This window comes from Plecotus auritus, assembly GCF_963455305.1.
Source record: "Plecotus auritus genome assembly, chromosome: 7".
Lineage (NCBI taxonomy): Eukaryota > Metazoa > Chordata > Mammalia > Chiroptera > Vespertilionidae > Plecotus > Plecotus auritus.
Window position 1 is genome coordinate 65,831,697 of NC_137774.1, and position 22,211 is coordinate 65,853,907.

Genomic DNA, 22,211 nt, shown 5'->3' on the forward strand with positions numbered 1-22,211 from the left:
CAATACTATACTAGACAAAATAGACTTTAAAACAAAAGCTATAACAAGAGACAAACAAGTACTCAGCAATGCCAGTTCTGGGCATTTATTTAAAGAAACCCAACACTACTTCAAAAAGACACATGCATCGCCCTGGCCAGTTTGGTTCAGTGGATAGAGCGTCGGCCTGTGGACTGAAGGATCCTGGGTTTGATTTTGGCAAGGGCACAGACCTGGGTTGCAGGCTCCATCTCCAGTAGGGGCCGTGCAGGAGGCAGCCAATCAATGATTCTCTTTCATCATTGATGTTTCTATCTCTCTCTTCCTCTCCCTTCCTCTCTGAAATCAATAAAAATATACTCTAAAAAAAGACATATGCATCCATAAGTTAATTGCAGCATTGTTTGCAATTGACCAAGATATAGAAACAACCTAAGTGTCAGTTTGATGGATGAATGGATAAAGAAGACGTGGTACATATATACAAAGGAATATTACTCAGCTACATAAAAGAATAAAATCTTGCATTTGCAACAGCATGGATGGACATAGAGCAGCCATGGGCAAACTACGGCCCGCGGGCCGGATCCGGCCCGTTCGGCTGTTCTATCCGGCCCGCGGAGACGAAAGAGCAGAGGGTTCTCTTGCTCTCCCCTCCGCTCCTTTACTTTGAATTTATATTATTTCACACAAACACTCCATCCATGCTTTTGTTCCGGCCCTCCGGTCCAGTTTAAGAACCCATTGTGGCCCTCGAGTCAAAAAGTTTGCCCACCCCTAAAGAGGGTATTATGCTAAGTGAAATGGGTCAGACAGAAAAAGATAAATGTCATGTAATTTCACTTGTATGTGGACTCTAAAAAACAAACAAACAAAAATGAACAAGCAAAACAGAAACAAACTTAAAGCTACAGAGAACATTTTGATGGTTTCCAGAGGGTAGGGGGTTTGGGGGAATGAATGAAAAAGGGGAAGAGGCCCTGGCCAGTGTGGCTCTGTGGATAGGGTGTCAGCCAATGCAACAAAGGGTGTGGGTTCAATTCCTGGTCAGGGCATGTACCTGGGTTGCAGGTTTAATCCCAGCCCCAGTCAGGGAGGGTACAGGAGGCAACCAATCAATGTGTCTCTTGCACATCAATGTTTCTCTCTCTCTCTCTCTCTCTCTCTCTCTCTCTCTCTCTCTCTCTCCTCCCTCCCTCCTCCTACCTACCTCCCTTACACTCTCTCTAAAATTCAATGGAAAAAATATCTTCTGGTGAGTATTAACAAAAAGAAAAGGAGGACAGGAGATTAAGGTATACAAATTGCCAGCCATAAAAACAGTCATGGGGATGTAAGGTACAGCATGGGGAATGTGGTGAATAATGTAATCACCATGTATGGTGTCAGATGGGTAGTAGACTGATTGAGGTGAATACTTTGTAAGTTATATAAATGTCTAATCAATATTTTGTACACCTGAAACTAATATAATATTGTGTCAACTATGATTAAAAAATTTTAAAAATATTTAAAAATACACTAAAGATTTATAAAAATCAACCACAATCAAATTAAGACATTTATTAAAAGTCACTATAAGCAGACTGAGAAAAAACAATCAACAAAGATATTTATTGGAAAATATATTTGAGCACATGTAACTGGAAAAGGAGTAGAAACCAGAATATGTAAAAACTCTTACAACTCAATAAGAAAAAGGTGGACAACTCAATAGAAGAAGAAGAAAAGGACCTGGACAGAAACTTCCTAAAAGATGATACCGAAGTGACCAGGAAATATATGAAAAGTTTTTCAACTTTATTAGAGAAATGAAAATTAAAACTGCAAGGAAATATTATTACTCACCTACTGGATAGATGAAAATTAAAAAAATTGGACAATGCCAAGTGTTGGAGTGGATGAAAGTCACAAGAACTCTCATATACTACTGATAGAGTGTCAATAGGTGAAAATGGTTTGGCTTTACTTATGAAAATTGAAGACACACTTATCCAATGATCCAACATTCCCACATGTGGTATATACCTTCCAAATATTAATGAATAGGCACACCAGAATATATTATCAAGAATGGTCATGGCCAAAATCAGGAAACAACTCAAAATGACCATCAATTATAAAATAGGTAAATAAATTGTGGTATAGTCATACAAAAGGGCTTCTATATAGCAATGAAAATGTTCCACAGCCACAAGCAACAACAAGAATGAATCTTACAAACATAGCATTAAAGAAAAGAAGACCAAAAAAAGTAACATGTTTTTATCAAATAAAGTTCAAATATTGGCAAAATTGAACAGCATTAGGGATGTACTCATGGGCAGTAAAAACTATAAAGAAACACAAGGAGTTGATTGTCACAAAGCCAGATAGTGATTACTTCGGGGAGAGAGTGAGGTTATGATGAGGAAAGGTGTATATTGTGAGGGCTTCTGGGGGTGCTAGCCTTATTTTATTTCTTGACCTGGATTTATTTCCCACTGGGGTGCTAATTGCATAGACATTTACTTAATATTATTTGTTAAAGTACATATCTACTTTACTCACTTTTCTGTGTGTTTTATATTTTATCATAGGAGACATAAAAGAAACCTACTATAAGCCAGGGCAGGGAAAAGGTCCCAGCCAACCAGAGCCCAAGGGAGCTATTTACCTGAGTTCCTAATACTCGTCGATAGGACAGCCCTGCTGGGTAGTAGAAGTTGATCACAGTTCTGTAGGAATCCTCACCCTCATTCCACACAGCCACTGTCACGTTAAGTTCTGGAGAGCTTCCCACCACCAGGGCCTGCAGGCTGAAAGAGGAAGTACAACTTGAGAGAGATTCCATTGGAAAGGGTTTGGAATTGGATCAGGAGCAGGACCCTGGGAACTCATGAGCTATTAGCTGATAACATTCCAATCATTTCTGTTATAATGACAGCCAAAGGGGAACACAAGCACTTCTCATCCTGCTGGTAGGAGACCCAAAAGCTTGAGTGCCTGGATGTGGGAGGAGATAGCACTCACCCTGAGAAGCTGAGGTTGACATTCAAGTCCCCTTCACAGAGGTGATCTTGCCCACAGTTCTTCTTAAAGGGGAGCTGCAGCAAAACAGTATGCCTCTTCCCATCCATGTCTTAATCCTTCTCCAACTCCCTCATTAAGAGCACTCATCAACATTGCATATTACTGAGCCCACACCCTGCACCAAGCACTGTGCTAGGCACTGGCAAGGAGAGGGGTGGTGGAAGACAGGCAGTGAGACTATAAAAGAAAGCTAAGACAAGATCCTTGGTTTCAAGGAACATAATGTTTAGTTGAGAAATCAAATCTAACTCACACTGGAACAACTATTCAACAGACATTGTTAAGAGTCGATACTCGGAACGGCTTTGTGTTGGATGGGGTTGGAGAGGTAGGAAAGGTAGAAACTACAGGTGAATTAGACCTGGTTCTTGCCAAGAGAGCAATTTGAAGAGAGCCACAGAGGTAGATGCACATGGCTATGATTCCAGGTATGCGACATGTGGCACGTCACCATAATATACTACAAGGCCAGAGAAGAAGAGACAGATGCTGAGTGTGGATTCCCAAAGAAAGGGAGATAAGACTGGGGGCTTTAGGGACTAAGGATCGTTGAGGTGGAGAGAATACGATGTCTTCCAAATAAGAGGTACAACATGGACAAAGGCACAGGAGTAGGAATGAGACACGTTAGGAAGGGTCTGCAGAATGAAAACCGGAGTTTGTGTATGTGTAGGGTCCAAGGGGACAGGGTCTCAGTGATCGGGGGGTGCCCTTTTGGACTCGATGTGGTTGGTGGGCGATTGGGAGCTACAGGGGTTTCTTACACACATGGAGACACATGAAAGTCAACACATCCCTGGGACTTCATTGGGAGACTCACAGAAGCTGTGAAGAGGTCCTGGGAGCCCATAGCCAGCACAGGGCGGAGGTTCTGGGAGGAAGGGATGGGCTGCCCCACCAGGGAGAAGTTGACCCGCAGGATGATGGGGCTCACCACATCCTCCACACAGTCCTGAGGGAGGATGGGCTTTTAAGAACCCACTCTCTGCCTCCCTCCTTTCCCCGCTGGTGGGGGGGAGGGCGGCCTTCTCCTCCATTGGATTCATTCCCCACTGTCATACAGTGCCCTAACCACGCTGTGGAGCCAGCTTCTCTGACTCCAACTTCCCTCTCTCCAGCCCCAGGCCCCCGCCCCACTCCTGCTTCCCACCTCATTCAGTGGCGAACAGGGATGCCAGCCCTGGGCTCCCTCTCCCTCTCCCTCTCCCTTTCCCAGAATCCAAAGTCCTCACAGGTAAAAACAACTTCAGGGTTTCACAGTGCTCTCCCAGCCCCAATATTTTTCTTCTAGTCAAAGTCCAGTTCTTGGTCTCTTCAAAAATGGCGCGAGAAATCAGACGGCCAGGGTCCAGCGCCAGGTCATACCTGACAGAGCTTTGGACGTCACCTGAAGCGGAGGAGGATGGATGACAGAATGTGAAAGAGAACCTCCAATGTTCTGTCTCATGTATTCATGCAACAGATACTTGCTGAGCAATTTCTATGGTCCATGTGGATTAAGGGGGAACAGGGCGAGGAGAGGCTGGCGTGGGGGGAGGGGCCAGGTCATTGAGGTGTAGTGGAGAGGGGCTTTGGTCTTTACAAACAAAGGCAAGGGGAGAGCTGAGGGGTGTTACGTAGGGACGTAAGGAGACCAGGTTTGCATTTTAGGGCTAATCACTGTAGGAGGAGGATCGGAAGGTGCAAGAACAGACATGGGAAGAGCTCCAAGTGTAGTAGGAAGGAAGAGGGTGGCCTCTAGGCAGGCAGTGGCTGATGGGTGGAGAGAGGTGTGCAGACTCCAGATTGATGCTGGAGACAGACCTTTGGCCTGGGCCGGGGAGAGGGAGAGAGAAGGGACCCAGGTTTCCAACACCAGCAGAAGTGGGTATGAAGTGAGATTTGGCTTCAGGGACTATGTGTCCTGAGGATAGGGCGGGGGCCTTGAGGGCTGAGGGACTGGGTCCACTGGAGGAAACTCACCTAGCTGGTCAGGTGAGCTTTTGTGGATAGTGAAACAGATGGTGGCGCTCCCAGCTTCCAGCGGGGAGGGCACCTCTTCCAGGCACTGGTACTCAGCCTGCCCCACCTCAGAAGGGGCAAATCTGATGGCCACCCCCACGCCCAGCACTGGCCGGCTCCTGGGGGTACACACAGGGCTGAGGAGAGGACTCTGCCTCTGGGAGGACAAGGAAGGGTAGGTCAGATGCACAGCAAGCAGGGTGGGATGTGGAAGCTGTCACCTGAGCAGCAGCACGTGACCCCGGGACCCCACAGCCAGGTCTGCCAGTCCATCCTGGGTGAGGTCCTGACCTCCACTTAGCGACTGCCCAAAATTCTGGAGCCTGGGGGAGAGCTGGGAGCCTGCAATGCGCTGGCCAGGGAGGAGAAAAATAGAGGTCAGGGGGAGGTGATGGAGAGATTTGACGAGAAAGATTTGGGAAGGAGGCTGCAGCGAATTGGATCTGAGTGGAGAAACTGGGCAGAAGAGATGAGGGTAGGATGGAAGGCAGGCAGAGTGAGGGTCTCAGGGACCCTGGACAAAGAGAGGAGAGCGCTTTGGGGCCAATTCATCATGAGGGTGCAGGTTGACGACAAAATAAAAGCATCACAATGGGAACACAATAGAGCCAGTTATTATTTTGTGTTTATTCATAAACATTTGATGAATGGACTCCCATTGAGCTATATTTACACAAAGCCTATGGAGTAGATTTATTATTTAATGTTTCATAGAAGGAAACTAAAGCCAACTCAGCCCTTTGCCTAAAGGCACACAGCTGACCTGCTGGCCAGGCATTTACATGGGCCTGCAGTCTCTTAACCATCAGCTACAGTCTCTTAACCATTCATCAATAAGCTGAAGCCTGTTGGAATCAAAGGAGAGAAGGAGACAATCAGCTTAGTGGGCCTGGTGGACGTCAGGGAAACACGCGGCTGAGAGGAGGAGGGGATGGCTCCTGCCAAGGCAGGTGTGGGAGGCAGCAGCAGGTGAATCTAAGAAATGCGAAGGAGGCTGAAGAGGGGCCTCACCTGGCTGTGGGAGGGGCTGATGCCCAGCCCCGAGGTTCCATGGAACAGGTACACAGCACCCCGGTTCTCCTGTTCCCCCGGAGCCCCGATGGCCACGTCCGTCAGCTTGTCCCCATTCACGTCCCCCAGCGCGGTCAGGGCTGCCCCAAAGCGGCCCCAGGGGTGGCCCTGTTCCCCACGGAGAATGGCCTGGCACTGCCACCTGGCCCTCTGCAGAGCAGAAACAGTGGCAGTCCCAACCCGGGCAACCCCTCCACCCCACACCCAGGCCCCACCCAGCCAGGTCTCCTCAGCCACTCACCCCCCGTGGCAAGGGGCACACAGATACCCGGCCCCCCCGGGTCGGCTCATAGTAATGCGGAGCCCCGATGAGGACCAGGTCGGAGCTGCCATCTCTATCCACGTCCATGGAGCAGAGGGAGGCCCCGAAGTAGGAGCCAATCTGGAGGGCAGAGCCTCAAGTCACCCTGTCTGCCCTGGCACAGCGCACCCTCTGGGCCAAGTCCCGCCTCTCCCTGGGCACCAGGACCTCCCCCCACGAGTCCCGAAGCCCTTCATCTGCTCCCTCCTTCCTGGAGACCCCGCCACCCTCAGGGTCCTCCACACCCAACCTGGGTCCCTGGGACTTCAGCCTTCGGCCTCCACTGCCCGGCCGCCTGGGTGAAGATGACGGCCTTCCCGGTGTGCTGATGGCGGGGGGCCCCCAGGACCAGGCTCTGCACCCCCTTCCAAAGGGCCAGCTCGGTGGAGTAACCTGAGGGGCTGGGCCTCAGCACAAAGGCCGCCTCCTGCCCGCCCCTTCCCCCCCCCGCAACCCCCCCCCCCCCCCGCCGGGCCCTGACCCCCAGGCAGCTCAGCTCCCGCCTGTCCTCACAGGCAAAGCCTCTTCTCACCCAGGTAGGAGTCCGCCATGTCCACATTCTCCTGAGACATGTTGATGAAGGTGGGGTTCGTATTTTGGTGGTACAGGAAGGCACCTCCAGACCAGCTGAAGCTCCCCACAGCGCCCAGAACGGGTCCGTCCTGGGAGAAAGGTCCTGGGGCTGAGCTGGGGGCGAGGAGAGAGCAACTCCACGGTGGCCTCACTCATTATTGGAATTCCTCTTCCCCATCGGGGCTCCTGCCCGGTTAGCCCCACCACCTCTCACTGCCCAGAGTTAGGTCTCCTCAAACCCAAGTGTGCAGCCACCACCCTCCTGGGGAACCAAGATGGCACCTGTCACCAGGCCCCTGACGGTGGCATCTAGGGTCCACCCCAGTCAAACCTGTGGAGTCCCCTCTGTTCCCAAACACACCAAGCCTTGTCGGGCACCTCTCTCCCCTCCTGCTGGGACTCAGCACCTCCCTCTGGAAGCGGCAGCCTCCTCCCTCCTGGGGTTGCTCCTCCCTGGGGAAGCCATGGGCATTTCCTGCTCCACACAGACCATTTACTTGGAAACTTCTGGTTGTGGGTAATTTAGAACATTTACAAAAGTAGAGAGAAGCATATAACGAGCCCATAGTACCCATGGCTCAGCTTAGGGACCAATTCATGGCCAACCTCATTTCATTTCTATGTTCCCCTCGCTCTCTCCACAAATTGTTTGGAAGCAAGTCCCTCTGGACACATGGAGCACACACCGACCTTTGGACAAGGCATGCAATGCGTCATGTCTGGGTCTGCGTGGTCTGGCCCTTCCCACTGCCATGGCCATCTCCTTCCACGCTACCTTCGCGCTCTGCCCGGCTATGCTGGCCCTTCCAGCTCTCTATTGCAGTGACTTGTTCCTGCCTCTGGCCCTTTGCACGTGCTTTCCCCTCTACCTGGAGCGCTCTCTCCCCACGCGTTTCCAGGGTTGGCCCTTCCTCATCATCCAGCTTCAGTTACCACTCCCCGGGTCTCCTCTGAGCACCTCTCTTTCTCTATCCCGACTCTCAGCACAGTCTGAAAGTGTGTTGTTTCTTGGTTGTCACCTCCTCCAAGAGAGAAGGAGCATTGGCTAATCTGTTCTCTGCCGTGTCCCCAGCGCCCATACACACCCTGAACATCTCACCCCGAACAGATGGTGAGCTTGAGGACAGGGTCTGCTTTCTTGTTTACTTCTGGGTCCTAGTTGCCAACCAAGGGCTGGCCCAGGGTGGGGCCTGAGACCTGTTTGCCACGCACGCGCTCCACCCACCGTTGTGAGTACTGAACTGAAGCCTTCCTGGGACATCTCATACTGGAAAGCGCTACTTGTCCTGGACTGGGTTCCTGTGGGAACAGGTCACTTAGCTCCGGAGGCCATGAGACCGCAAGGACTCAGAGCAGAGGAAGGGGGACGTGGTCTGGAGCCTGGGTTCAGTTTTGGGTGAGCTGTGAGCTGTGACTAGGGATGGGCCTTCAGACCCGCAGGGGACAACTGGGTCCAGACACCTTCAGTTCTGAGACCCCAGCTCTTTCCCCATTTACCCTCCACTGCAAAGATCTTCTCCTGCAGCTGCTTCTGGATGCTGCCGAGCGCAGCAAAGTTGTCCACCTTGAACACGTGGTCCTGCGAGGGCGCTGAGCCAATGATGTCCAGCTCCTGCCTGGCGGCTGGTTCCTGGAAAGCGCCTCCCACCTGCGCAGAGAGGCAGCTGAGGAGGAGCGCCAGCCTTCTGCCGCTGCGAGGAAGGCCCCCCCCCCCTCCCCCGAGTCGCAGGCCGAGCCTGGGGCGGTCCAGAGGAAGAGGACGCACCCCAATGGCATAGCGGATGATGCCGGCTCTCTCAGCCTGGGGGATGACGTCGCTGTATCCAAGGGGGTCTTTGTATTTCTGTCCATCTGTGATAACAATGAGGATCTTCTTGGCACTTTTGCGGGCCCCGTTCCTACTGTGAAATAGTTCCTTCCTGCCAGGGAAGAAAGGGAGATGGCTGCTGAGGGGACTGACTCTGGGAAGAAATCGTCTGCAGCACCAGTAGCTCATCCAGAGAGCCGGGGAGTCCTGGCGCCCCTAGACTGCCAGGCATGTGAAGAAATCCATTCAGCCCTTTTTGAAAACCATGCTGACAGTAACCAGAAAGGCCAATAACAAAGATTCTCAGGTTCCCTGCTCCTAGAATTCCATCCACGGTGGACTCTCACTCCTGGGAGGCAGCATGGTGCGGGCGGGAGCTCTGAGGTCAGCCGCTCTGTGGGTGAGCTACTTCGGCTCTCTGAGCCTCTGCTTCCCTCCACCAAGATGAGAATGATGATTGTGCCATAGCCGGTCTCCCAAGATGGCCCCAGGGAGCCCCACCCAATCCCCTTCCCATACTGAACACTCCTGGGACTTGCTCTACTCGTCCACATGCAGTGGAAAGACACCGTGCCAGTTATGGGCCCCAAAAGCCTTGGTAGCTTTTGCCCCTTGGGGAGCCCTTGAACCACAGGAGAGAGGTCTAGCTACCCTGTTGCAGTGGCCACACGGAGAGAGGCCCAGCCATCCCGCCAGCCCGGCCTCGCAGCCAATCCTGCCGAGGCAGCCGCCACGCGAGTGCCGCTCTCGTGTTCCAGCCTCAGGCGCCCCCAACCAGCCACTCGAGGGACGGCGAGCCCTGTGTGACATGGCTGAGCCCCGGATCATGAATATAATAATAAAAAAGCTGTAGTTTAAGCCACTAAAGCTGGGAGTCGTTAGGCAACAATAGATAATGGAGACAAACAGTACAAGGTAATTCCGAGGACCAAGGAAGGCCAAGCTTTGACTACAGTGAGCAGCCTGTAGGTAAGCGGTCACTCTGTGGAGCTGCTACAACCCATTAACACGGTGGCTGTGTGCTCACGTAGCCCTACAGACTCGGAGCTCTCAGATCCGTGCCAAATGTAACACTGGAAACAGCCTAACTGTCCAACATCAGGGAAGGTGTTAGCACAGGACCCAGGCTCTTGACGGAAAAGCACACAGACATTTCAAAGGAAAGCCATAGAAGCTGTGGAGGCAGGGGGAAGCGATCTACACAGCAGACGAAAACAAGGCAGATGAAAACAGTTTCTACCCGGTCGTGACCATGTGAAATGTGTCTGCATACAGACGAGGATGGGCCTAACATTGCTTTGCAGGTGGGATCTCATAATTCATTTGTACTTATTTCCTCTTGTTGCAAAAAGCCGTGAGGTACCCCAGCCAGGTGGTTCCGTTGGTGAGAGCGTCATCCATATAGCAAATAGGTTGTGAGTTCAATTCCCAGTCAGGGCATGTACCCAGGTTGCAGGTTTGATTCTGGTTGGGGTGCAAGTGGGAGGCAAGCAATCAATGTTCCTCTCTCTCTCTCTCTCTCTCTCTCTCTCTCTCTCTCTCAAATCAATAAACATATCCTCAGGTGAGGATTTAAAAAATAAAATACAGTGAGGTGTTTGGCTAGAGGGACAGTAGGTCCCCCAATATTTCCTTAACGTTATTGCCATTTTGTCTTCTTTGTAATAAAATTCCTTCTCCCCACCCCAATCCCAGTCAGTGGCAGGGAGGAGCTGAGTCAGCCTGAGACGCCTTGGCTCTGGGGAGCGGCGGGCCGGCGCTGTCTGGGCCACGGAGAGTGGAGCGGGGTGGCACTGAGAGAACCTCCTCACGGGCCGCCCCTGGACGGAGCTCCAGAGAAGGAAGGGACGGCACCAGGACAGAAGCCTCACTCAGGACGGAGGCTGCTCTCATGGTTGTCCCTCCCCAGGGGCCAGTGGCCAGGGCAGAAGAGGCACCAGGAGGAAAGAGGGGGCGTCTGGCAGGAGCACCCCCCAGAGCCATGCCCAGGAGCGTGCGGGCAGCAAAGCATCCAGGACACTCAGCCCGGCTCTCCCACAAGAACCACGTCTTCTGTGCTGGCCTCACCACCTAGGCCCTTCTCCCTGGGCCTCCACACCCAGCGCTGACAGGTGCCCAGCCAGCGCCCAGCATATGGATGGGGACACTTGCTATCCTGTGAGCACATTACATGTTCTAGTTTTAAACACAAATCAAACAACACCAAAAGATACAGAATACAACATAAGCACCCAGTAATGAAGAGGGCACGCGTGGGTGAGGAAGGAGAGGATGGGCGGGGAGCAGGAGAGAGGCACGGTGCCTGCGGGGAGGGGAGGAGGGAGGCACTGCTCGAACAGCCCCGTCGCTTATCCAGCACCTTCTCTGCAGAAGCTCCTCACACAGGTTACCTCGTTTCACCCTACAACCAGCTGGTGAGTTTATTCTTACTTGACAATGTACTGAGATAGAAAGAGTCAGTAACGCCCAGGGTTGCCCAGACAACAAGTGGGAAGCCAGCATGGGGACCCAGATGTGTCTGAACCACAGGCCAGGAGCTGGCTGCCCCACGTGGGCTCGGGGTCCAGCCAATGTAAGGCCAGGCAACGGGAAGGGGGCAGAGGAGCACTTCCTGCAAGGGGGCGGGGGATGCAGCGAGCCAGGAGGCCAGAAGCACTCCAGGGAGGACTCTGCCTGCAGCCCCTCCCTTCCCTTTTGCGTCCCTTTCCCTAGCGCCTCCCTCAGCCTGGAGGAAGGGCTATACAGGACCCAGGGGCAGGCGGGAATCCCGCAGGCAGCAGGGGGAGCTTACACCACCATCTGGATGCCTGAGGCTGTAAAGGTCAGTCCACTCAGTTGGACGATGGGATCCAGCAGGCTCTGAGGGCTCGGGCTGGTCTGGAACTGGGCGAAGGTGAAGTGGGTCTCCAGGATGTTGGAGTACTGCATCAGCGAGAACTGCGGGCCGAGAGGAGGGCCTGGGCTCAGGAGCTGTCGTTGTGGGGTTTAATACGCTTTTTATTTTGGAATAGTTTTGGACTTACAAACCATGGTCTGTGCTTTTGAGGCCCAGCAAATACATACTGAAACCCACAAGAAAAGAAAATGACCCAAAAAGAAAACCGGGACATCGAAATCCAATAGCGCTTCTTTCATCGTCTGCAAAGAACAACCTTGCCAACCACAATATTTGTTAAACTTAGATTTTAAAAAATGATAACACATGAAATCAATCGGTAGGCTGTGCTTCCTCACTTCTCAAGAATTTGTAAATGCACATTCACTAATTACCGGGAGATAAAATACTAAGATGGAGGAGCCATGAGTTAAGAATTGTAAAGAATCATCAATTATCTGGCCAAGTTACTTTCAGTCACATTTCACAGCAGAATTATTTTACAAATTTTTCAATGCTTTTAAACAGCAAAAACATCATATTTTCTGTGGCATGTGGGACCTCCTAGGGTCAGGACTCAAATTGGCCCTACGCTCGCACCTTGCCTTGACCCTGGTCTCATCACAGCACAGGTCCGCTGAGCCAGCCACCCCAGCGATGCCACGCCCCCTCCCAGGCTGTCATCCCCAGAAGCAGACCCTCCCACCCCACTCCTCAGGCCTAGGGGACCCAGTCTTCACCAGGGTGTTGGTGCCCTTAAACTGGCCCATCACGGCTCTGACAAAGTTCTTCATCTGCTTAAAGTCACTTTGGCCGATGCTGCCCGAGCCATCGATGAGGAAGACAATGTCCATCTCTTGATTTGGACACTCTGCAGAGAGGGCGGGAAGAATCAGAGATGCACGTGTGGGTGCCAGCCATCTCCGAGGACCCAGAAAGCCTTCCCCCTCCATAGACGCGGGGGTTGTTCTGGGCATGGGGATCAATTCCCACCCGGTTTCCCACACCTTCTACAGAGGAGACCCGCGTCTGTGGCCCCAGCCCCTTCTCCCCTCAGCGGAGTCCCTGTGGCTCCCCTCTTCCCACAAGACCTGAAAAGGGGAAGGAGGAAGTAGAGGGCAGGGGCCCAGTGGGTTCCTCAATCATTTAGTCAACAAATACCTATTGAACACACACTCTAAAGATGTCATAGAGGTTAGGAGAAGGCATTTTAGCAAAGTGTTTCAGAGTGTGCATCCTGGAGCCAGCATGCTGGGCTCAAGTCAGCTCTACCACCTACCAGGGGTGGATTCAGGCAAGTTATGTAACTTCACTGGCTTCAGTTTTCCCCATCTGTGAAATGGGCATAATAATAGTGTCTCCCACGTGGGATTATTGCCAGGATAAAAAGAACTGATATGTACGCAAAGTGTTTGAGATAGGGGTGCCTCCCAGTGAGCGGTGGTTGTTATCCCCATGGGCACCACATGCTGGCGTGGCGCCAGGCCCAGGGAAGGACACAGGTGCAGCTGGGGCGTGCCACCATGCCTGACCCCTATCAGGACAAAGCGCTCATCCCAGCCACAGGGAATTAGCTGTCCAGGGCTCCCTGTGGAGTCTCTCCCAGGAATCACACCAGCCCAAAAGGGAGCTGTCTTGCCCACAGTTACACCTCCTGTTCCTGGAGGCAACCTGTATCCAGCCACGCTCCAAGTTCCAAGCTCCAAGCTCTAAGCTCCGAGCTCCCTTGCTGAGGCCTCTGATCCGATGGCTCTGCCCTCTCCCTCTGCCCAGTCCTGCTTTCCTCACACTCACGGGCATTGTTCCCGAGAACATTCGCAAGTGAGCCTCAGAGTCTTTTCCAGGGAAATGTAATATAAGACCAGAGCTTTAAAAAGATGCCGCCCCTACCCTGTGGAGTCCACACTGTAATGGAAAGCCAGGCCTTAAGCACAGTACAAAGAAGACATTTCAGATTGTCCCCACACTTGTGTGGGGGGCTGTGGCCTGTCTGCCAGACCTAGTGGCTGCCTGCATTGTGCCCACATCCTGTGCTGCCCCAGGCTGGTGGGGGCCAGGGACCCAGCACGGAGGAGTGAGCCTCAGCTGAGGCCGCTCCTCCCCCATCCTCCTGCTCAGTCAGCTGCTGCAGAGAGCAAATGGGAGATCACTGCCCCTGCCTCCTCAGGACTAGGAAATCCAGCTGCTCACTGGCAGGCTCAGAGGCCCTCAGGCCCCCTTCTCACGTTACCCCCCACCCCCCAATCCCCACCTCCAGCTGGGAGCTGGTGTTCGCTGTCACCATCTCTTGCACGTGTGCCCACTTTCCCAGCTGCATCTCGAAAGCACCCCCACACCCTCTCCGGTCACAGGAGCTCCCTTGTAATGTCCCTTCTGTGTCTTGCTCTTTTCATGCGATCCCCTGGCCTCCAACAGCAGGCCCCTGCTGCACCGAGCATCTTCCGAAAAAGGACCGGCCAGGCAGGCTGAGCTCTGAGGTCCTCCACTCCCTAGGGAGGGTGCTCACCTCTCGGACCTGCTTTCTTGGCTGTGAGTGGGGGTCACCTGCCCAGCATGCAGGATCTATCTCGTGAGGATGCAACAAGGCCGGGCGCCCTCCACTGCCCCGACGCCGCCCCTTCCCTTCCAGGCAAAAGCCTCTCCTGCGGGTTACCTGCCCGCGGCCCATTTCCTCAGGCCCCGGAGACATCGGGGAGACATTCACCTTGGAGCGTTTAAATGCCACATCCCTAGCCTGGCCGCACAGGCACCCGAGAGTGGGCACCCTCCTCCACACTCTCTCCCTCTGCAGACCCTGCGGCCTGCGGGGTTTCTGCTGCTGCCTCACCTTTGGCTAAAAGCCCATCACGTCTGGCATCACGGCTTCCCTGACGCAACGCACTGTGCCCGGTCATGTCCTCAGTCAGGACCGGAGAGGCCGGCCCGCCCCTGGGGCCCACTGTCCCCTTGGCCATGGAGGAGGCAGCGTGGTCTCCCTCCTCGCCCATGGAGCCCGCGGCTAGGTCAGGCCGCGCTTTGTGTCTATTTAATCCTCACAAGCACCATGGTGATTTAGCGCCATTTTACCACCGAGGAAACCAAGGCCCAGGGAGTAAAGCGCCAGCCCCAGGACACAGGAGGTGACCACGGGCAAGAGATGCCTCTGCGGTGCCCGGGCCCATGCTCTGTGAGCCCTGAGCACCCTCCCACGGCCTGCCATTTGCTGCCCGCAGAGGGGACGAGGACACCTGGGGACTCGGAAGCTCAGCACTGAGGCCACCTCAGCACAGGAGGCGGAGACCCAGCCTCATGCCCTGCCCGGGCCGCACATGCCCCCACAGAACTGCTGCCCGGAGACCTACCTGGCTGGGCAGCAGGGACTCTCCGCACAACCTGCAGCTGGGAGCCCAACAGGAGACAGGACCCTTCCACGTGCATGTTCTCCCCACAGGCTCTGTGCACGGTGGGGCCGCAGGCCTGGGTGCAGAGGCCTGTGTAGGCAAGGGGGCCCAGAACACTCTCCCTCCAGCCCCCCGCCCTAGCCCCCGCTGGCCTCTGCCCCTCTTGACCCTGCTGTGACCCAGGAAACTCACCAACAGCCAGGGGCGGTTGACGGAGGCCGCTAGGGACAGGCCCAGGGACATGTTCACAGCCTCTAGGGGGACTGAGGGCCAGACACACATGGTCATACTCAAGGCACGCCCTCATTCTCAGGGAGAATCTGGGTTGGAGGCTGAGCGGGGCACTCGGGTAGGGAGAGTTGAGGCCGGATTTCTGGGTGGAATCACTCACTGTGCAGTGAAATGGGCTCACACAGGCCGGAGGCAGCGTCACAGTCGTACAGCCGTCCAGTTTGGTTGACTCCCACCACCTCCAGGGGGGCTCCCACCACGAGTCTGGAGGCACAACCATGACACACGTCGCAGGAGGGGTGGGGCACAGGGTGGCGGGGGGAGGAGAAGTGAAACTTTGCTCTAGGCATTTGGCACTTGTGAGGCGACTCAAAAATCAGGGCCTGTTGTGGACTGAAGGGTCCTGGGTTCGATTCCGGTCAAGGGCACATGCCCGGGTTGTGGGCTCAATCCCCAGTAGGGGGCGTGCAGGAGGCCAATCAATGATTCTCTCTCATCATTGATGTGTCAATCTCTCTCCCTTCCTCTCTCTGAAATCAATTAAATATATATATATAAATCAGGGCCTGAGTTTAAGCCACAAATGGGAAGGATCATGTGGGGCATCGTGTGTGGGTGCGCACGTATGTGCACGTGTGTGTGTGTGTGTGTACATGAATATATGTGTATTTCTGTACACAGATGGTTTCGTTGTTTTGTTTTTGTTTTTGTTTTTCAACATTCACCAAAATTAAAACTGTTCACAACAAAACAGCATTTCCCAACTGTGGGTAAGTGCTTTTTGTTTCTGGGGTGCCATCCTTCTTAGTCACCCCAAGAAACAGATCACCTCAAATTTAATGGAAAATTTTCTGAAGTCCTAGTTTTCGAAACAATTTGATGATTCTGTAATGAATTATATAAAAATATAATATAAAAAATTTAAGTTTGACAATTTAAAACAGCTATAGCTATATCAGAATCCATAACTATATCTAATCTATATAATAAAAGCATAATATGCAAATCGACCAAACAGGGGAAAGAGCCAGGCCAGCCAAAGCTCGTGCCAGCGGGCAGAGGGAGGGAACGGCGATGGAGGTGGGGGCCGGCACCATCCCCTGACCGCCCATCTGGTTGTCTCCCACAGAGGGAGGCCAGGCAGCAGCTTAGGCCCTCTCCCTGAGCTGTCAGGCTGTCAGTAGGCCATCCCCTGAGGATTCCTGGACTGTGAGAGGGCACAGGACGGGACGGGCAGAGGGACCCCTCCCCGCCCCCAGTGCACGAATTTTCATGCACCGGGCCTCTAGTAGTCATATAAATGCAATGGTTTCTTTGCAAAATTTGAGAGAATTTTTTAATTTTGGAAAAATTTTTATCACCATCAGCAACTCCCCCACTTAGATGAGAAAATCAGAGAAATACGGGTGTGTTTTGATTAATTATCTGAGCAAGGCTTCATTAAGCTGGTATTTAAAGTGCCTTCCTTGGAGCCATTCCTGTAGGGAAAGCTGAGGCCCCTGTGTGTCTAAAATGCTGGTGGAAATCTAAATGGCTGGCTAGACCTGGAGCAGCCTGGCCTGCTGGTCTCCATGCATGCACCAACTTTTAGTCAAACTATCATTCTGCGTGCTTTTCCTTATCCCATTCCTTACACGTAGGTTCAGTCTTTTTAGTGTTTGGGCTATAATTCAGCAGAAACCAGGAAAAACAATAATGTTGTAACAAAGGGAATATCACCCAATATATACTACTAAAGGCCCAGTGCATGAATTTCGTGCACTTGTAGGGTCCCTAGTGGCTGCTGGCTGCTGGCCAGGTACTCCCTCCCTTCCCCTGGTGGCCTGCAAGGGCCTCCCTCCCTTTCCCCGGCCGGCCCCACCCCCCTGGTCAAACTTCCGGACAAAATCCCAGTTGAGGGGATGATTTGCATACTATGCTTTTATTATGTAGGATTTACTTTATTATAGATGCTGGTCAGTAGCTCTATATTCATTTTTTTAAGACAGAGGGGCCTGAACACAAATGGGTGGTAATGGAAGTAGGACAGTGGCTGCCTTGAGATTTGTTGAGTGCTGGGTGATCAGCAGGGGCCCAGAGGGTTTGGGGGTGGGGAGCTGGAGATGTTCTCCATGTTGATCTGGGTAGGGTTACCTGGCACACATAGCAAAAGTATTGAGTTGGGCTGTTCGGATTTTGGCTGTTCAGTCTGTGTGTTATATTTCAAAGCAAAGAAAGAAAAAACAAAATTCTGGTGCCTGGCACTTGCTGTTCTGTCCTCAGCCTGCCAGCCGGGTGAGAAGGGGGAAGGATGGGCATTGAGAGCGCAGTGACTTCTGCATGGCCCTTCCTGGCACGGGAACCGTCCTGTGCTCTCAGGCTCACTGCCCAGCCCCCAGGAGCCTCCCTGGATTCCCTCCTGGGCTGGATCTCACCCTTCATCTTCTCACTGCACAGAGAGCCTGTGGTCCAGATTGGAGAACACACTTGGGTAAATAGTCTGGACTTTAGGGTGCTTGCATTAACACCGTGACTTCAGCTCCTTGGGTCTCTGTCCAGGTGCAAAGTTTGCTGGTTCAATGCAAAATTAAAATGTGAGGCCTCTGCCCTGGCCGGAGTGGCCCGGTGGTTAGATCACCGGCCCGAGAACTGAAGGGTTGTGGGTTCAAATCAGGTCCAGGACACGTACCTGGGTTGCAGGTTCCCTGTGCTGGGTGGGGCAAGTGCGGGAGGCAACCGACTGATGTGGCTCTCTCACATCGATGTTTCTCTCTCTCTCTCCTCTCTGCCCCTCCTCCTCCCTTCCACTCTCTCTAAAACGGGTGGAAAACATATCCTCCAGTGAGGATTAACCAATAAATAATAAAATAAAATGTGAGGCCTCTTGTTCTAGAAAATAAGTGTTTTCCTCTCTACCTGTCCTGGTATTTCTGTTTGGCATTTAGTTTCACTCTCCCTCAGGCACAGGGGTACTCACAGGGCCAGCACAGACCCTCACAGGACTGGGCAAGCCGGCCACAGCCCATCATGACCTTGCCTGGCCCAGGCCAGGGGCCAAGGTCAGCAGCTGTCACTAGGTAGGGGCCAAGGTCAGCAGCCGTCACTAGGTAGGGGCCAAGGTCAGCAGCTGTCACTAGGTAGGGGTGGGAAGCAGGCAGCTGAGAACCCTTCCTGCAGAGGCTGTGGGATGCGGGCCGCACGAGCCAAGGCTCCAAAGCGCCAGCGCATCTCCACTGTCCCGTCCACCTTACTGACACAACGCAGATGCAAAGATTAAATTATTAATCATTTCAGGAGGGAGACTGCAAAGCAGTACTTCAGTGCAGGAGGGCAGATTCAAGGCCTCTCTCCCAAGGCCATGTGCTGCCCAGAGTGTGTGGCCCGGCCTGAAATTGTGAATAGTTAGCAGTGGTGTCCGGGGCCTTGCTGTGCTTCCCCAGGCACACCTGGGCGCAGCCACGCGCCTGCAGGCAGCGGGCAGGCAAGGGAAGTGGGGGGCCTACCTAGATCTGCCAAACTGGGCCACGCTCTGCCCGAATCCAGCTCCGTCCTCCTGGAAGACCGTGGGCTCCTCCACATCCAGGTTGAATCCGTGATAAGCAGCCAGAACTGAAGGGATGAGGGGAGGAGGAGCAGGAGGGAGGGTCAGAGAAGCCCCCTGCCTCTGGACCCCCCCTTCTTGGAATCTTGATGCCCATCCTCCCCCAGCCTGGGTTTCCCATCTGCCCTTCTTTGTTGTTTCCTGGTTTGCCGGCTGTGTGCCTCCTGTCTCCCTCCCTCCCTTAGAAATAGTCAGAGCACACTGCAAAGGACAGCGACGCAGAGGGAGGCCTTCAGGGACCCTCAGAGGGCATCCAGAACCTGGAATCAGACCTGGGATGTTGGATCAGGAACGCCTTTTAAAGACAAAGTGACCACATGGTTTACTGTCTAAATGGGGACCTTCTGAGAGAGAAAGGAACATCATTAACAATCACACCAGGGACACTGGGGCTGCCCCTGGCAAACCAGGGCATATCGTCACCCTGGTTCACCTTCTCCTTATCCAGAGACCCTGAGGGCCAGATTGGAGAACACACTTAGAATTCTGGGATTAGCCCTGGCCGGTGTGGCACAGTGGTTGGAGAGCTGGCCCGCACACAGAAGGGTCATGGGTTTGATTCCCATTCAAGGGCACATACCTGAGTTAAGGGTTTGCTCCCTGCCCCCAGTGGTGCGTGTGTGGGTGGCAACCAGTCGATGTGTCTCTCTCACATCAACATTTCTCTCTCTCTCTCTCCCCCACTCCCTCCTCCCTTCCACTCTCTGAAAAGCAATGGAGACATATCCTCAGATGAGGATAAACAGCAAAAGCACACAAACAAAAAAGAATTTTGCAATCAATTATTTGAAGTTATACGTTTCCTTGCCCCTCTCCCTGGCGCCAGGCTCTAAGAGGGCAAGGACTGCGTCTGTCCTGAATGGGAGCCTGGCACAGTGCCTGGCCCTTAGCCGGGAACAAACGCTTTCTGTGGACTGACCCAGAGCTGGACACCGGCACAGCCCGGAGGCCGGCCCTCTCTCCGGGCCCTTCACTGGCCACAGGCTCCTCTCGTGGCTACGCCTGAAAGCTTCAGGGAAACCCCTACATTTCAAGGGCTTTTTCTTACTCCCCCATCCCAGGCAACCACCCTCCCTTCCCATCCCTCCTAGAGCTCCGCGTCCTCTCTGTACTGAGGACTCGACTTCAACCCCAAGGCCAGGGAACCTCTAGGGAAGCCAAGCATGAGGCTGGGCCGTGACAGGGAGGGTCCAGACCCTCAGACCTGGGGTTCCGGGAAGAGGACAGAAGTTTAAGGTTCTGGGACCTACTATGGCCACATGCGGGGGAGCCTCTTGTCCTAGGCCTTCCTGCCAAAGAATGACTCTGCTGTGAGTCTGACGCTGCCCCCAGGATCTGACAGGGAGCCTCGGTCTCCGGGGCCTCAGGGGCCAGGCGGGTGACATCAGCGAGTCAAGCGGGCGGGTGTGAGCCCGGGCGTGAGGGCGGCTTAGAGACACGGCCCTTCTCAAGGGGCAGCCATCACCGGCGCTGGTGCCAGAGCCGCCGGACCTGCCCACGTCTCAAGAGAAGCCGAAATCTGGATTTCTGTGTGAAGTCGGACTTTAAGACACACACACAACTGAATTTTAAATGACTCAGGATGTGGGCCTGACACTGTTTCCGAGTTTCAGAGTTTTCTCTCGGCAGCAGCGTGAGTGTCAACCCAAAACCAAGATTTGAGGGAAACGCGGAACCGGGAGGTGGTACCCAGCCTTCCCCTCTCTGCTGGCTCCTGCGGCCTCCCTCCCGGCCTGCCGGCCTGCCGGGCTGGCTGCTCTCACCCACGCAGCGCCCCCACCAGGCCCACGCAGGAGAGAGGGGTGCCTGGGGGTGCGGAGAAGCAGCTCGCCTCTGCCCAAGCAGCATCCAGCGCCCCTCTTGCCCCACCTCGGCTCAGGTCTCACCCTCCCCAGATTCCAAGCCATTCCTCCTTCCACACCCACGTGGACACCAGCCCTCCCCTGCCCTCAGCTCCCGTGCAAGCTGCCCTGGGGCTTCTCCCAGCACCGGGGCCCCACTCACCCCCCAGGAAGAGCACAGCTCCAAAGGCCATCGCTGAGCCGCCGCTGAGGGAGGACTGTGGGCTGAGCAGCTGCTGAATCGCAGGCTGAGCACAGCACGCTGAAGGCGGTGAAGAGTTAAAATTACTCAGGGCCTTGAAGTGGGAAGAGAAGGCGTGCCGAGGAAGTCCTTGGTTCAACATAGAGCAGAGGCAGGACCAGAAGCCAACGCCACCCTTGGAGACAATCCCCAAATTCTCCACCTCTAGGGCCTGGCTGACCCAGAAGACACCCCGCCCCCCGCCCCCCTCAGCCCTTTGACCCAGCTGGTGCCTCCAAAACCAGGCGGCATATGAGCCCTAGAACATGAATGTGAGCTGGAGAGGAGCAGACCACCCCTCAGGTCTACACCTACACTACCCTACACTTGACATTTAACCTACATTTTAAGTGTTAGAAATAACTGTCATGAATATATACTTAAAATAGTATGCCGCAGTTAGGGATTTTCTCATATATTTTTACCTTCTAAGTCTACTCCTGAGCTTTTATATATCAGACCTTATTTCATGTTGTTACAAAACATTTATTTACGTTTAATTGTGTAATACTTAAAGCACACAGAAAATTACAGAGAACAAATAGCAACCACACATTTACCCACTCCTCCCAGATTTAACAAATGTTAAAATAGTCAGTGGGGGAGGGTCAGGAGGGACATGGGCCAGGGTGTTGTTGAAAGAAGCAGAACCAAACTGGTAAAGTCATACAAATGGACTTACTAGTGAGCGATAAGTCACAGATACATGTGACAACATGGATGAATCTCAACAGTATCATAAATGAAAGGAGCCAGGTACCAGAAAGCATAATGTATGAGTCCTTTCCTATGAACAGGTGAACTAGCCCATGAGATAGAAGTCAGAATGGTGACCATCCCTGGTGGAGTGGGGAGGAAGCTGCAGCATTTTTTGAACTTAACACTCAGCACTGAATATTTTAGCATTTGTGAATTCAGGGAGGGGCCCATAAATGTGTGGTTGCTATTTTTTCTCTCTGTAATTTTCTGTTTGCTCTAAGTATTACACAATTAAACATAAATAGATGTTTTGTAACAACATGAAAAAAGGTCCAATATATAAAGCCCAGACTTAGAAGGTGAAAATATATGAGAAAAATCCCTAACCATGGCATATTATTTTAAGTATATATTTATGACAGTTATTTCTAACACTTAAAATGTAGGTTAAATGTCAAGTGTAGACAATATAAAATAGTTTTCTAAACAAAACTTTTAGCTCAATTTACTTGAACTGATACTTGGTGGACAGAAGAGATCAGTTAGACGCTAGGAAGGGC

The 22,211-nt window shown here is 53.0% G+C and overlaps 1 protein-coding gene across 1 annotated transcript in view; it reads right to left on the bottom strand.

Moving 5' to 3' along the window:
• The window catches only part of ITGAD (integrin subunit alpha D), a 35,411-nt gene extending 14,433 nt beyond the window's left edge, over window positions 1–20,978 (bottom strand). Inside the window, exons 1-20 of the mRNA XM_080679274.1 lie at window positions 20,875–20,978; window positions 18,773–18,878; window positions 15,451–15,554; window positions 15,252–15,322; window positions 15,021–15,135; window positions 12,420–12,550; window positions 11,596–11,741; window positions 8,763–8,916; window positions 8,495–8,645; window positions 8,223–8,296; window positions 6,957–7,086; window positions 6,675–6,817; window positions 6,365–6,505; window positions 6,064–6,273; window positions 5,274–5,404; window positions 5,014–5,171; window positions 4,284–4,438; window positions 3,872–4,003; window positions 2,992–3,065; window positions 2,636–2,777 (exon numbers count right to left, since the gene is read on the bottom strand). Coding sequence (XP_080535400.1) covers window positions 2,636–2,777; window positions 2,992–3,065; window positions 3,872–4,003; window positions 4,284–4,438; window positions 5,014–5,171; window positions 5,274–5,404; window positions 6,064–6,273; window positions 6,365–6,505; window positions 6,675–6,817; window positions 6,957–7,086; window positions 8,223–8,296; window positions 8,495–8,645; window positions 8,763–8,916; window positions 11,596–11,741; window positions 12,420–12,550; window positions 15,021–15,135; window positions 15,252–15,322; window positions 15,451–15,554; window positions 18,773–18,878; window positions 20,875–20,905 — 2,499 coding nt within the window. The 5' untranslated portion in view covers window positions 20,906–20,978. The remainder of the gene's footprint in view (window positions 1–2,635; window positions 2,778–2,991; window positions 3,066–3,871; window positions 4,004–4,283; window positions 4,439–5,013; window positions 5,172–5,273; window positions 5,405–6,063; window positions 6,274–6,364; window positions 6,506–6,674; window positions 6,818–6,956; window positions 7,087–8,222; window positions 8,297–8,494; window positions 8,646–8,762; window positions 8,917–11,595; window positions 11,742–12,419; window positions 12,551–15,020; window positions 15,136–15,251; window positions 15,323–15,450; window positions 15,555–18,772; window positions 18,879–20,874) is intronic.
• Between the last annotated feature and the right edge of the window lie 1,233 nt (window positions 20,979–22,211).